Raw genomic sequence first — 13,740 nt, 5'->3', positions numbered from 1 at the left:
TGCTTGAATCAATTTAATAAGGAATAAAAGGGGAAAAAAAAAAAAAAAAAAAAAAGGGGGAGTAGTAGAAGCAGAAGGTAGTGGTCTCTGGACTTGTTTGCACAATGCCTTAAAATATGCAGGATGAAACTAGAGTAGTTTGCACAGTGAGAGAGTGCAAGCCAGTCTGCAAACACAGCAGCTGCTGGGGCAAGAAACTGGTGTAAGTCACTGGAAGGCAATGAAAGATGTTGTTAATAATGCGTGTAGAGGTAAAAGACTTGTAAGCAAGGAGGTTGTGTCCAGGCCTGGAAAGCATAGTACTGCATGAGTTTGGTGATTTCTTTTATGTATACAAGAAAATTCTGCAGTTTGCTGAACCGTCTCCTCATCAGAGCTACAGTTCTACATGGTATTACTTACAGGCTGGATTGGAGAAAGTTATTAAGCTTTTAGCCTTGTAACAGAATACCTCTCTCCTGTTTGGTCTGAGGGGTGAGCTCTGATTTCCTCAAATTTAAGTAGTTATGTTATATGATTCATCAGATTATCACTTTGCATAAAAGTATCTGTGTGTTTGGTCTGTTGTTTCCAGAGTGATTCCACTTGATTTCAAAGTTCCTGGCTGAAAAAACAAACAAATACAAACTTTGGGGTGAAATTACCAATGGGCCGTGCTGTTCTTGTTAGGCTTGAAAAAGTTCTAATAGAGGTGAAAGCCATGGAGTAAGTGAAACTGCTGAGCAGTTGAGAACCTGGTTTCCATAAGCTTTCATGTTCCAAAGCAGTCTGCTCCTGGCCTGAAACTTGCCAGGCACAGGGCCAGACATTACCAACCTACAGATGGGAAAGGGGAAAAGAGGGCTGCCTGTGTACCCTAGAAGACTTTAGTCACCCTCAGTCTAAATCAGAGTATCCTTTAGACTGCTCTCATTTGACCTAAAACAGAGTAGTCAGAGCTTAATGGGTGGCAAAAGCTTTGTGAAGCAATGCCAGTAATGCACTTTTTAAGGCTATCAGCACCTTTACTTTGTGCCTTAAATATTTTGGGGGTTTGAAAAAGGTTGAGCAAAATCTTGCTTGTGATTTCTTTTAAAACTTTCCTTACACTGGTTGAGTATATATCAGGGGCAGCTCCAATGTCACTGATTCAAGCTTGGAAAGTCCCAAGGGCGGAGTCAAGAAAAGCAAAATACCCTGGTAGCTTCTTCATTTTGTCTAGCTGAAAACTGATTTGGACGAAATGGTTTAAAAACCCACGAACCAAACCTGATTATGGTGCATGTGCTTCTTCTGCTGGAGGTTTCTGCCCACTCTTGCTGGCTGATGGCTGTGCTGGCCATATTGGCAGGAGCAGGGGCTCTCTGAAAGCCTAGAGGAGGCCTGCAGATGAGGCTTGAGAAAGATTTACTGTGGAGACACTTTACAGGTGTCTGTACCCACAGCACAATTGACCTACTGCCCAGGTAACCATTTTGTAGATAGCTGAAAGATGACTGTATTTTGTGGGGTAGCACAGTACCCCACAGTACAAGCAAACAGGATCACTGTCTGAGTCAAGTTCTAACCACTTCAATAGGATGTTGGGCAGAGTTTCTATTGACAGTCTTGTTAGTGCATTTGGAGTTCACTTTCCAAAATGGAGTGTTACCTGAGATGAAAAAAGGTCTCTTGGTGGGGGGTGAGACAGTGAGGCTTGGGAGAACCTGTGCATCATCTTCTGCCCCTCTTCTGAAGTTTTGCATGTTCCTGAGGGTAATCACCGAGCTATATGTGAGGTTGTGCCTTACATCGCTTACTGCTGCTGTAAAAGATGTGTGTGTCTCTCTGGTACACAGTAGTAAAGTACCTGAATGATGGATAAGCTCCCTCACATACACAGCGAGTGTGTTAAGGGAGGGACAAAAACTGTAGTGAAGATGAGTCTGTTCATGTTTAAAGCTGCTCAGTTTAACAGCATCTGCGCAAGCAAAAGGGATATTGGACTGTAGTGTCTGCCTCCTGCTCCACTGGCCTGTGAGTGCTGACTGCTCTGGTCTGTAGTAAGACTGTGCAGCACTGCTGAGTCTTGCTGCAGGGTTCAGGTTCTCCAGACCTTTCCTAGCCCATCCATATTGATTTCTTAAAATCTGGCCAGTGTTTCTCTGCATTAAAATCTCCTGTTATGTCCCTTCACAGCCTTTTTAGTTCATGCTGGCAAGAATGATCACTTGGGCTTTTTCCCATTTTCTGTCTGGTTTGGTCTCTGCTCCCCTCTGTGACCTACAGCTGTTTGCTGTGACTCTGATTTTCTGTCTAGAAGGGCTTCTTTGTCCTTGAAGTCCTCAAGAAAGCTGACGTCCATGGCAAGCTGACCCAATTAAACCCCAACACAGGGAAAAAGCATATGTAGCCAGCCAGGCACAGCCATGGGATCCAGCAAAAGCAAATCCACCCTGCTTGCAAATCCACCTTACCCCCAGGAGGAGGAGGAGGAACGAAGGACTGCTCATGAACTCCCCTTGCTGTGTGCTGTTGATAAACTTGCCTGTCAAACATGGCTAGAAACCAAGCCAGTGCAGACCCTAGCGGCATGCTTTTTATGCCAAGGGTAATGCCTCCTCCTTCACAACTTGCCATATGATGGATGCGTTTGAGGCAGGAGCAGCTGGCACAACTCGTTCTCTTGGGAATAGCCAGGGCAGCTTCCCAGGCCATGGGGGACCCTGCTGGGTTAAGTGAAATAGCCGTGTGTGGGAAGGAAATAAGAGAGGTCCATAGTTTGGTGTTTACCCAGCATCCCATGTGGGTCTGTAAATGTGAGAGGGGGCAAAGCTGCTATATAGCAAGGGTTAAGATATAGCTGGTGGGAACGTTTCCATCAGGGCAGCTTTCCATTTACAATAAATAAATAAAAGTTGGCACGGGTGGATTCTGACAAAAGTCTAGACAGGAAAATATTGCTACAACCATAAGATATTTCGGCTGATTTCACAGAAGCATTTCTCCAAATTAAAGCATTAAGAGCTGTTCAGCTCTTTCTAAAACAAACACAAAAAGGGGGAAAAAAAAAAAAATTCACACTGTACTCCTAAGCCTTAACATGTCACAGCAGCTAGTGCAAGCCCTATGACAACTTTGCTGGGGTTGGCATTACTGAAAGTTGTTAGCCTTAAATGTGCTGGTCCTATGTTAGCCTAGAGATACTTCTTGACTGATGCCATGCAAGTCTAGGTATGGGACTGGGGGGACCTCCCAAGTCTCTGTACAGTCTGCTGCTTTATTGAGCTTTACTGTAAGATGTAGGGCATGTATGGTGTGGGGTGTGGCTGTGTTTGTTGGTTGGGGTTTGTTTGTTTGTTTTTTTTAAATAAGCTTTTTTGAAGGAAGGGAGGTAGAGGAGGGCTTGTTAAGTTTCTAGAGTCCTGTTTTGCTGTGTTCCAGAGGTAGAAAGAGTCGGTAATAATGAGTGAGTGGCTTATTCTGTTGTAGCAGAACTCACCAAGTCTCAGTGGAGTTTTATGCCAAGAAATTACCTGGTTGTAATTTGCACATTGTGTTGGTGCCAGAGGCCAAAATGTTAGCGGGGAAGGGTGTGTGTGGGGAGAAGCAGTGGAAAAATTACAATGAGCTTTAGTCAAGGGGTTGAATGTAGGGCTCCTCACAAAGGAAGCCTCATTTATTAAGCAACTTGATCTCTCCCTGTGAGATCATATGTGAAAAAACAGGTTGAGTCATGTCTGAGGGCGTTGCCCCGTGGAATTTGTAGATAAGGATGGTTTATACCTGTGTGTTCCCAGCACAGAGAGGCCAGTTACATTTTGCAGCTTCCAGAGGAAATAAGCCTCCTGAGGAGTACAGTTATTCCAATTTTCTTGTGGTAAGTTTATTGAAAAGAACTTTTCTTTCGTTCTTTCTCTTCTCCCTCCACCCCCTTCAAATCTCAGTTTCGCTAACCGTGAAGTGTGATACGTGTGGTTTTCTTCACCAACAGACCCAGGTATCACTACTGAGACCAGAATGGCATGGTGGAAGGCCTGGGTAAGTAGAGGAAATACTAAAGTAAGACACCTTGACTTATAAGTTGCATCAGGCACTGTGTGGGAATGAAATGTTTCCCTTTAAAAAACAGCCAGACCTATTTACTGATTTTTCTAACTATAAAATAGCTTTTAGCACTTCCAAAACCTTGATTAAGGAAGGTGTTAATGTGATTGCTGGCTTTAAGAAGAAAAGCAGACTCTCCCTGGTCCTTCAGTTGAGTGCAGGGGGTGTTTGTGTGCCTTTGTACATGGGGAGACAGTATTGGGGAGCAGCAAAGTAACACAGCTGGGGTCTGCATTAGGTCTGAAAGCTGCAGGCTCTTCATCTGCTCCCCTCTCTTGTGGCAGTGAGTGCAGGGCACTGGCCTGTCCCCGTTTTGTTCCCAAGTTGTGCTGGCAGACTGTGGTCATGGAAGGAGATGTGGTCAAGCCGCAGTGTCTTTTTCCTTCGGGGTTTTTAATATTGCAACGATGATGTGGGCTTAGACACCCTGTCTATCTGCTAGGAGCCAGAAACACTGTGTATGTCTCTCTTAAACTTTTGTGGCTTTGGGAGGAATGTGGCAGGATGGGGGGGATGCTCGTGGGGTGTGCTGAGGCAGCCTCCAGGGTACGGCTCAGGCCAGGCAGGGGGCAGCTCTGGTGACGTGCATAGCTCTGTTGCCATCGATGGCAGCTCTCCCATGAGCCTATGTGGAAGGCCAGGTGTACCCCCGGACTTTACCTCCAGATGCCTATAAGCCAAGGCCTAGAAGAGACCTGCTGGAGACATGTGATGGAGGAATACTGGTAGAGAAGTCCTCTTTCCCAGCCCAGTCCCTTGCCCACCTCCACTGCTAGTAGCGCACAGGCTTTCTCTTGGCTCCTTTCATGTCGTCTTTGGAAAGATTTGTGTTCCCCTTCTGCCTGGTTGTGAAGAAGGCTTCATGTTTCAGCAGCCTGTGCAAGGGGTGACCTGAGCAGGGGGCCTTAAAGGGGCTTCTGCTGCCACGTGCCGGCAAAGGTGCTTGGGAAGTGTAGGAGAGCTGTCTTGCAGTGTATTGTGTTACCTCAGGTGCAATACATCATCAGGGAGTGAGAAACCACTTTGCATGAACATGACCATTTTTCAGGTTCTCGGTTATGATTTTGCAACAGAGGGGTGGGAACCGGAGAAACAAAACACCTTGGGGGTTGGGGAATACTGAGCTGATTCCTGCTTTCCTTCAGACAAACTTCAGATAGGCAACTTCCCTGATCTCAAAACGTATCATGACTTTTTTTCTTTTCCCCCCAGAAAGATTAAAATTGTGACCTTCCTTTCTGCTGACCTCCCTCTGCCTCCCTATTTCCTTTTGGAAGTTTAGTACAGTAAAACGGACTTTTTCCAAAGCTTGGAGTAGCTCTGACTTTAATTTTTCCCTTTCTGCTGATCTGTTCCACCCCATGCCCCCAAGCTGGAAATCTTTTGAGAACTTAGAGTGAGAAAAGGAGAAGGAGAAAGGCCCTTGAAAGCTCTAGCAATCTCTTACCTGTTGGTGTTGTAGGTGGTGGAGGCATGAAGAGAAGATGAGAGGGCAAAAGAAGGATGGTAGAAAATTGTTTTAGTTTTCCAAACCCTTCGTAAAAATGGAGTTCAAAAGCAAATAGAATGAAAAAAATGTGAAATTTTTTTTTTAAACATTCCACTGAAAAAAACCAGTAACCCTACCTGTCCCCAAATTCCAGCTTTTCAATAAACTACTGTTTAGGTTTGAAAATATTTTGGTAGGAAAACTTTTAATTCCCTTCCCCTTCATTTATAGGTAAAACTTTTCAGAGCATCAGCTGTAAGGTACACTGATTCCATTGCTTTTGTGCCAATTATTCGTCTTCACATAGGCGTTACACAGATGCCTTGAGTAGTTTCAGTTAGGTAATTGTAGGATCAATCTGGGAAACAAGACCAAACTGAACAGGGTTACTCTGGAAACCTGTTGTGATTGTACCTGTGCTGGAACAATTAAATACACGGAGAATGAAGTGTATGAGTGAGTCATGAGCGTGCTACTTGAGCCAGGATGGGCTGTAAACGTTTATTGGAATTAGTACCAAAAAAAGACTATTGTTTAAGTTGTTTCTGCTGCCTCCAAATGAAAGCTCAGCTTTGTACTCCCTCTTTCCCTGAGTCACCAGGCACAGGTCCAGAGTGTTTCTTTCACATGAGCCCTTGTATGCTGGTAGAGAGGAGTGTCCATCTTTCTCAGAGCAAAATCAGATGGTTGAGCGTAACCTGCTTTCCAGGGCAGTTGTGATGGTGCTGGCTGACTTCAAAGGGTGCAGAAAAGGAGCGCTTGCAATGGTCCTACCAGCTCAGCCAAACCTCCTGTTCCAGACCGGTGACAAACCTTTGGGGGTGGCAATGCTTTAGTCTGTCATTGCTCTTTCTGCAGTGACAGCTTCACCACAGCCCTAAATTTGCTGCTCAGTGGTCATTGGGACTTGAAACTTCTTACTAGATGTAGCTTTCTGTTGACGCTGTCCACTCTGCAGCTGCTCTCTCTGCTGGGAGCAGGGTATGGTAGCACAAGAGTCTGTCTCTGTGCTGGCTGTAAAGCAAACTTCTGCAAACTGAAGACCTCTTCCAGATCTTCCTGACTGATGAACATACTGCCTCTCTTGCTACTCATCATTGCCTCTTGCTTGCTTGCCAAGCCCAGAGCTTGGCTGGCAAAGGGGCCAGCATGCAAACGTGTGCCAGCTACATCTACCGGTGAAGAACTCAACAAGGACACCTGAGCTGGTTTGCTCAGAGCCAGCCTGAGCATCTGTGCAGCACAGTGTGGGTATGCTTCAGCTGTGGTGCTAGGCTAGACCTGGCATTTGTTGACAGGCACTCCTGAGCACGCAGCCGTTAACCTTCCAGCCTCTCATTAAAAACCAGGAATGCAGGTCCTGAAGGGAATTTCCACAAGCTTTTCTACCTGGCAAGGATTGCTTGAAGGCTTTTTCTCTGGGGAGGACTTCGATGAGACTCTAGAAGAGGGGTAGAGCCCTCTTTAGCACAGGAGATAAGAGCAGAAGGGATTTGCACCATAGCAGGAGGCTGCTGGGTGGCACCTGGTGGTCTGTGTTATGCAAGTCAGATGGGATAACCATAGCAATTCTTTTGGGTCTGTAAGCTCTGATTTGAAGGTGCTTTTTATCTGACTCTGAGGCCACCCCCATTGAAAAATCCGTCAAGTCATACTGATATCATTAGTTCGATATTAACCATATCCCTGCAAGTAAATTTATGGGAACATAGTAGTTTCCTGGGGCAACTTAAATCTCTCTGCTGCTAAGGAAGAGAAAATTCTGTCCATTATTGGAATAAAGTGGTTATGACTCTCTATGAATAACCACTCATGTACTCCCCTGTTGATAGGACCTTATTGTTAGAGATGCATCAATATATTCAAGCCAGTCCCTTGACTAACAGCTTTTGTTAAATTCAAGCTCTTAAGCCTGGGTTCTGGTTGATGGCCCCACTACCTTGTGGTGACTGGAATAAGTGTCGGTGTGTCTTTCTGTCCTGGGACTCTAGCACTGGCAGTGCCTTAGGGGTCTGTCTGGAGGATTCCTGTGCAGTTGGCCCTTGGTTCAGGGGAGAACATCAAACCTGCACTTCTCCAGATGGATGTCTTCCTTCAAAGTAGTCTCTTGGCCCAAATCCTTCCAGCGGAGATACTTCCTTCTTGAAATCGGCTGTGCACAAGTGAAGCAGCAGCAGGAGAATAAAGTTGCTACCTAGAAAAATGGTCTGTGAGAGATGACTATTCCATGAAATCTAAAAACTATGGGTAAAAACTACCCTGCACCAAACCACCAAGAAATGCAGTTCCTAATAGCAGTATACATGTTATGAAGTGTTGTATTTAACGGGTGAATAAGAAAGTCTAGCCTACTCAGCTCTTTCTACCAGACTGCCTGCACCTAATGACTGTTGCAGCAGTGTCAGTCATGCTTTGCACTTCATGTTTGTGCCAGGAGCTGAAGGCTGGTAGAGGCAGCTGGAGGCAGGAAACTTGTGTTCTCTTCGGAGCTCTGCTGAGACACTTTGAACGAACCCCTCCACTCTTCTGTGCCTTCCCCATGCGTAGGCAATGAGTAATACCAATTCACTTTCCAAAATACTTTTTCTTCAGCTGATGAAAAGCAGTGGTGAAAAGTCCCATATTTTTCTTCTTCTTTCAGAGTGAAGCAGAGGGCAAGTCCGTGACAGGTGCTTTAAACTTTGACCCCACACCTGATGCTCAGACTCTGTACAAGGCCATGAAAGGGCTTGGTGAGTTGACTCCAACCACATGCGTAAATTCTATGTTCTGCTTATAATTGCCCAGTTGAAAGCCACTCCTTAAGAAAATTGCAGCCAAAGATAACATTTTTTAATGTGGAAAATTAAAAATTAAAGTTTCCTCAATACATACTTAAAATTCTACATTATGAAGGCAATAAGCTAGGGAAGGTTGTCTAAATACTTAAAATGGGATTTTGGACTAGTCTCAACTTATTTTGTGCACTGTGTTTATGGTTTATTGTTGCTCTCCACAGGGACTGATGAACAAGCTATAATTGATGTCCTAACCAAGAGGAGCAATATGCAGCGTCAACAGATTGCCAAATCCTTCAAAGGACAGTTTGGAAAGGTTCTTCCAAAACAAAGCCATATTCAGTCACTGTTTCGCTGCATGCAGGATGTAGTAAATGGGTGTACAGTTCATCCTGCAAGTGTGGTGTAAACTATATGCAGGTCTTCTGCAAATGAGTAGATCAATATTTATTTATAAGACCTGGGGTGAATGTGTGAAACTAAATTTTCATTGGAAAAACTGGTGTTCCCCCCCAAAGATTGTAATTTTTTTGGTAAAATGCATTTTGACAGGAAATATTTTTAAAAAATCTATTTTAACTTAAAATGTAATTTTTATCAAATCAAAAATTCATACCTTTCTAAGTGGCATTTTGAGTAAAATATTGGTTTGGTTTGGGGCCCTTTTAAATGCCAAAGAAAGTTCAATTTGAAGGTTTATTTCATTACATTTGTTTGGAAATTCTGAAAGTGAAAACAAACTGTGGTTATCCACACCCATGTTTTTCTGTGTCTATCCTTCTCTCTTTGATAAAAATCTTACTTTTATTGGGAAAACTCTTCCACCAGCAAACTCTTCCACCAGCTGTACTCTGGAGCTAGTTGTCTGAGAGTCACAGTTAGAGGGGGAAAGAAGGAAATGTGTTGGGAAAGAGCAATGTAGGCTCTTGGGTCAGCATAGAAACAGGAGTCTCCGATGACCCTTGCTGGAAGAGGGACTGCCATGCAAGGGCCTAAGAAAGGGAAGCAAATGGGGGGGAAGTATGGGACAATGAATAGAGTGTTTGCATCCCACTAAAACAGGGTGAGTCATAGCCGAAAAAACCTGCATTATAGTGAAAGGGAAGTTTGAAGTCTATCTTCAAACAGACTGCATGCCTGATTCTGCAAAAGTCCTGGGTGCATGTTTATATGCAGGCTTTGGGAATTGGCCCTGTCTGAAGCTACATCCCTTGCTCAATTCAAGGCCTTCAGCTGCCTGGTTCTGCTCGCTGAGTAAAGCAGGGTGGAGGAAGATTTTTATCTTCCCTACTTTGCTGCAGAATTAATTAGTACCTGGGAGAAGCTTGAGTAATGGGACAACAGGGAACGTGGAAGGATCTAGACAAATCCCATTTTGGAGTTAGGTGCCTTTTTCAGTCCCGGGACCTTTTCTAATAAACTGTCAATACAATACTGTCATTCCGCTTCATTGCTGTAGGCGGTGGGGATGGAAACAGCACTAGGCAGTAAAGAGATCCTCTGAGGCTTTTTATGTAACTGTGTGGTGCGTGTTTAACAGGATCTGATTGAAAGCCTGAAGTCTGAACTGAGTGGCGACTTTGAGAGGCTCATTGTAGCTCTCATGTACTCCCCGTTCAAATATGATGCCAAGGAGCTCCATGATGCCATGAAGGTAAGCGAATTGCATGCTGATGTTTAAGGAGCAGCATGGATCCAGTGTTAATTTCCTGTAACTGTGCTTATTAACACAAATTATAGTAGCTGGACTGTTGCATGACTAAGTTTGTTATTAGCAGTAGCTTTTGAGAAATAGTTAATTGTGCTATTAATGCATATCTGGGGGAAAATATTTATATCTTCATTATATGCTTTAATATTTAGGGGTGTATGAGAGTTTCTGTACATACACGTCTCACAGAGCCTGGGGAAGGCAAGAGCAAGACTAAACTCAGCTTTGGCAAGAAATGAACGTTCACAGATGACGGTTTTCAGTTAAACATCTCTTTGCTGCTTTCTGCAGTGCCTCTGGTGAATGGAGCTCAATGACACAAAGCTACTGCCCTGATGCCCCCACCTGAGACATGAAACCTTTAAGAAATCAAGGAGTGGTGGTGCGAGGGCCATGCTGGGGTTGGCTGGGATCCTACCTATTGATACAGTATCTTTTCAAGTTTCAGATGCAGAGAGGTCTATTAAGATGGTACAAAGATGGACTGACTAGCCAAGCATTGGTCTCCCCACATCCCTCTTTACACTAAGATCCAGATCCAGAAATGCATTGCAGAAGTGCAGGATTATATAAAATCATCCTTTATGAATTAGACACCTCAGTAAAAGAAACCGTATTCAAACCAAATGTGCTTTGTGTCTCCAGGTTTCATCCTGACAGTTTCTCATAGCTCAGCATACAGCCTAACATTTTGCTGCATTCTGACTCCTCACTTGACCATACTTCTCTAGCAATAAATCACACTCCATGACTAGATGCCTTTCTCCACCTTTATTTCTCCACTGTGTTTTCTATTAAAGGGCGTAGGAACAAGTGAAGGTGTTATCATAGAGATCCTGGCATCCCGGACAAAAGCGCAGATCAAAGAGATAATCAAGGCGTACAAAGAAGGTAAAGTGCCTGGGGCTCTGATTTGTGTGGTCAGAGCAATGTGTGACTGCCTGACTGCACAGCAGGAATGGTGTTACCAACTAGCACTGTCAGCAGGAAAATGGGATTTTTAAAAGCAAGAAGGTGCAACCTAACTCTGCTTTCAGCCTGGCAAACAGAACATGGCTATGCTGAGAGAATTTGAAAATCCCTTTCTAACTCTCCATCCAGCTAGAGGAAAAAGTCAGCAAATCACAAATTTGGTTCAGCTTGGCCACACAGGCTATTGTCAGAACACAAACAAAACTATAGCTATGCACTTGGCTTTTTCTCCCCATTAAATACACTCTAGATGGGAATTTATCAAATGTGTATTTGTAAATAGTTGGTATCTCTCTGGTTCCTTAGAGGTAACGTTAGAGATATAGTATGTGTTTATGCCTTGGACATCAGTGGAATTAGTGACTCAGTTGGATGCGAATGCCAACCTGGGTATCACTGAGGGTGTGAGTTGATCTCAGCCCTGGTTTTTTTCCCTAGCAAACTTCTTGACTAGTGTCAGGCTATTGTGTGTCTTTGGGTGACTGATAATATCCTGACTATAACACCCAAATAACAAATCCTTCCCTTGTCCTTCTCTTTCCCTTGGGTAGAATACGGTTCTGATCTGGAAGAAGACATAAAATCGGAAACAAGTGGCTACTTTGAACAGATTCTGGTTTGCCTTCTTCAGGTAATGCTAGAGAAAAGAAATGAGGGTTTAAAGATCTTCACGTTTTTCTCTTCCTTTTTGGAGAAGGCATGCAATAGAATAGGCAATACAGTCATGATCACCAGATACACTGCAGAGACAAACACGTCACTTGGACTGGATCTGTGTTTCACCTTCAATGTGACTGAAGCAGGGAAACCCCCTCCCTTAGCAGCAGTAAGAGGGCTGGAACTTACAGTCAGCTCTGCTGCAGGGAGACGCCTCACTCTTACATATGCGTAAAGCCGTTGCACTCTACAAGGGTCTTGGAAAACAGTGCCCCTCAACTATGATTCACCACTCTTCCAGGGTCTGTCCCCTCAATGCTGAGTGCATTCAGATGCATTTATCCTACCATGTTTTCCGAATTTTCCTGCCTAGCAGCAGAATAACAGCAATTTTTTGGCTCTGCTTCATATGATTGATTTCAGTGCCTTTCAGTGAAGGAGTTAGCACTTGTGCTGTCTGAAACATTACTGCTTGAGTACTCTGCAGAAGTAGATAGCTGAGAAGGATAATTGATCTTTGTCCAGAATGTATGCTGTGATCCTTACATATGGAAGAATCTTCATGAGACAAAATGGTTACCTTCCTTTTTTTTTTCTCACAGGGTGAGAGGGACAATGCCACTCTCTACGTGGACACAGCACTGGCTCTCCAGGATGCAGAGGTACTATCAAATGCCTGTGATCAGTGATACGCCTGCATCCCACCAGTCTTGAACTTCAGAGTGCTTCAGTGGGCAGTAGAGTCCTGGCCAGCAGAGGGTTGGAGCCACAATAGTTTGGGGAGGGGTGGTCTTCAAGCGGAAGCAACTTGGGGTTCTTCAGTTTTGCCTGCACTGCTGAGCCTTGCTCTTCCAAAGACGAGTGATGAGAGCTGGGCTTGGGCTCAGCTGCTTTTGATACATGAAAGTATATGGGTATGGTGGAGTGGGACAGCAAAGAATAGAGAAGAAACCTCAAGAGTATTGTTGGCTGCTCCAGCTGCTGCAGGAGGGCTGGAAAGGGTGGAGCTAGTGACTGCTCCAGTTTGACTAGAAGACACGGTCAAGGGTTTTCATAATCAACCATTCTAGGAGAGTCTAGTTCACGCAGTGTTTTAGGTTACTTCAAACCCCTTTACCCTAGCAGTGCCTTAAGCCAAACTGTTCCTTTACCAGCTGCACACACAGAACATCTCTCTAACAATTACATGTTAAATTACAGACTCTCTATGCTGCTGGGGAGAAGATAAAGGGCACTGATGAGATACAGTTCATCACCATCTTGTGCACAAGGAGTGCCACACACTTGCTGAAAGGTATGGAGCAGAGCCCATACTCCCAAGCCTTCGAAATGAGAAATCACTCTAGCCAAAAAGAAGAGATAGGGCTATAGATGGGAGACGTGGGTGGTCAGAAATAAGTACCTGAGTCTGTCTCCTAATCCTTGGTCACTCAGTTTTCAGCTTTTGTGAAAACTCATGAAGACTTAGTGCTGCTGAAAATCAAATGGCTTATCTAGGAGTCCTTATACAGGGGTGATGGCTGGATGGTATAGCTGTTTTTATAAATGCAAGGAGCGAGAGAGAGTCCCTTTCTAACCAGGTAGGAGCATGCAGTGGACAGACCCGTGACTCCTCGGATGTGGGTTCCTCTGGGGAAAAATCACCAAAAAAGTAGCTGGTTATTCGGTGCTGGAGAAGCACCTTGCATTTCTGCCCCAGGTTCTTCTGAGGGCATCAGAGGCTGCTGGGAAGGAAGACACTAGCCCAGCTCCAGCTAAGGGAGCCCTCAGCACCCCACTGCCCTGTGCAGCAGAGACCTGGCCTTGTCATCTCAAGCCTTTTGAGGCAGTCCAAGGCTCTGACTAACAGATTTTGTTATGTTCACTGAATCTAAGCATATCAAGTACTGTGTAAATCAGCTGGACCTAAACTGATATATTTAGCTCGTGATAGATCAGGTATGCCTGAGCTTTTTCAAGCTGAGGTCTTCTGAGGCTGTTTTCTGGGCCCTGGAGGCCAGATCACCCTTGTGTTTCAAAGTTAACCTCCCAGCACCACTTAGGGAAAAAAAAAAAAAAGTGGTCTCTAG

At 44.5% G+C, this 13,740-nt stretch overlaps 1 protein-coding gene across 3 annotated transcripts in view; it reads left to right on the top strand.

Moving 5' to 3' along the window:
- Window positions 1-3,959: 3,959 nt before the first annotated feature.
- Window positions 3,960-13,740, top strand: part of LOC103897635 (annexin A8-like protein 1) — a 14,243-nt gene continuing 4,462 nt past the window's right edge. Inside the window, exons 1-8 of one of the 3 annotated variants that reach the window (XM_009277730.1) lie at window positions 3,960-3,999; window positions 8,196-8,286; window positions 8,553-8,647; window positions 9,872-9,985; window positions 10,843-10,933; window positions 11,566-11,645; window positions 12,274-12,333; window positions 12,872-12,965. In XM_009277730.1, the coding sequence (XP_009276005.1) occupies window positions 3,979-3,999; window positions 8,196-8,286; window positions 8,553-8,647; window positions 9,872-9,985; window positions 10,843-10,933; window positions 11,566-11,645; window positions 12,274-12,333; window positions 12,872-12,965 (646 nt within the window). In that variant the 5' untranslated portion in view covers window positions 3,960-3,978. The remainder of the gene's footprint in view (window positions 4,000-8,195; window positions 8,287-8,552; window positions 8,648-9,871; window positions 9,986-10,842; window positions 10,934-11,565; window positions 11,646-12,273; window positions 12,334-12,871; window positions 12,966-13,740) is intronic. The other 2 variants (XM_009277732.1, XM_009277731.1) reach the window with 2 other exon arrangements.

Source organism: Aptenodytes forsteri, unplaced genomic scaffold (genome assembly GCF_000699145.1).
Source record: "Aptenodytes forsteri isolate BGI_AS27 unplaced genomic scaffold, ASM69914v1 Scaffold15, whole genome shotgun sequence".
Lineage (NCBI taxonomy): Eukaryota > Metazoa > Chordata > Aves > Sphenisciformes > Spheniscidae > Aptenodytes > Aptenodytes forsteri.
This window is presented reverse-complemented; position numbering and strand designations above follow the sequence as displayed.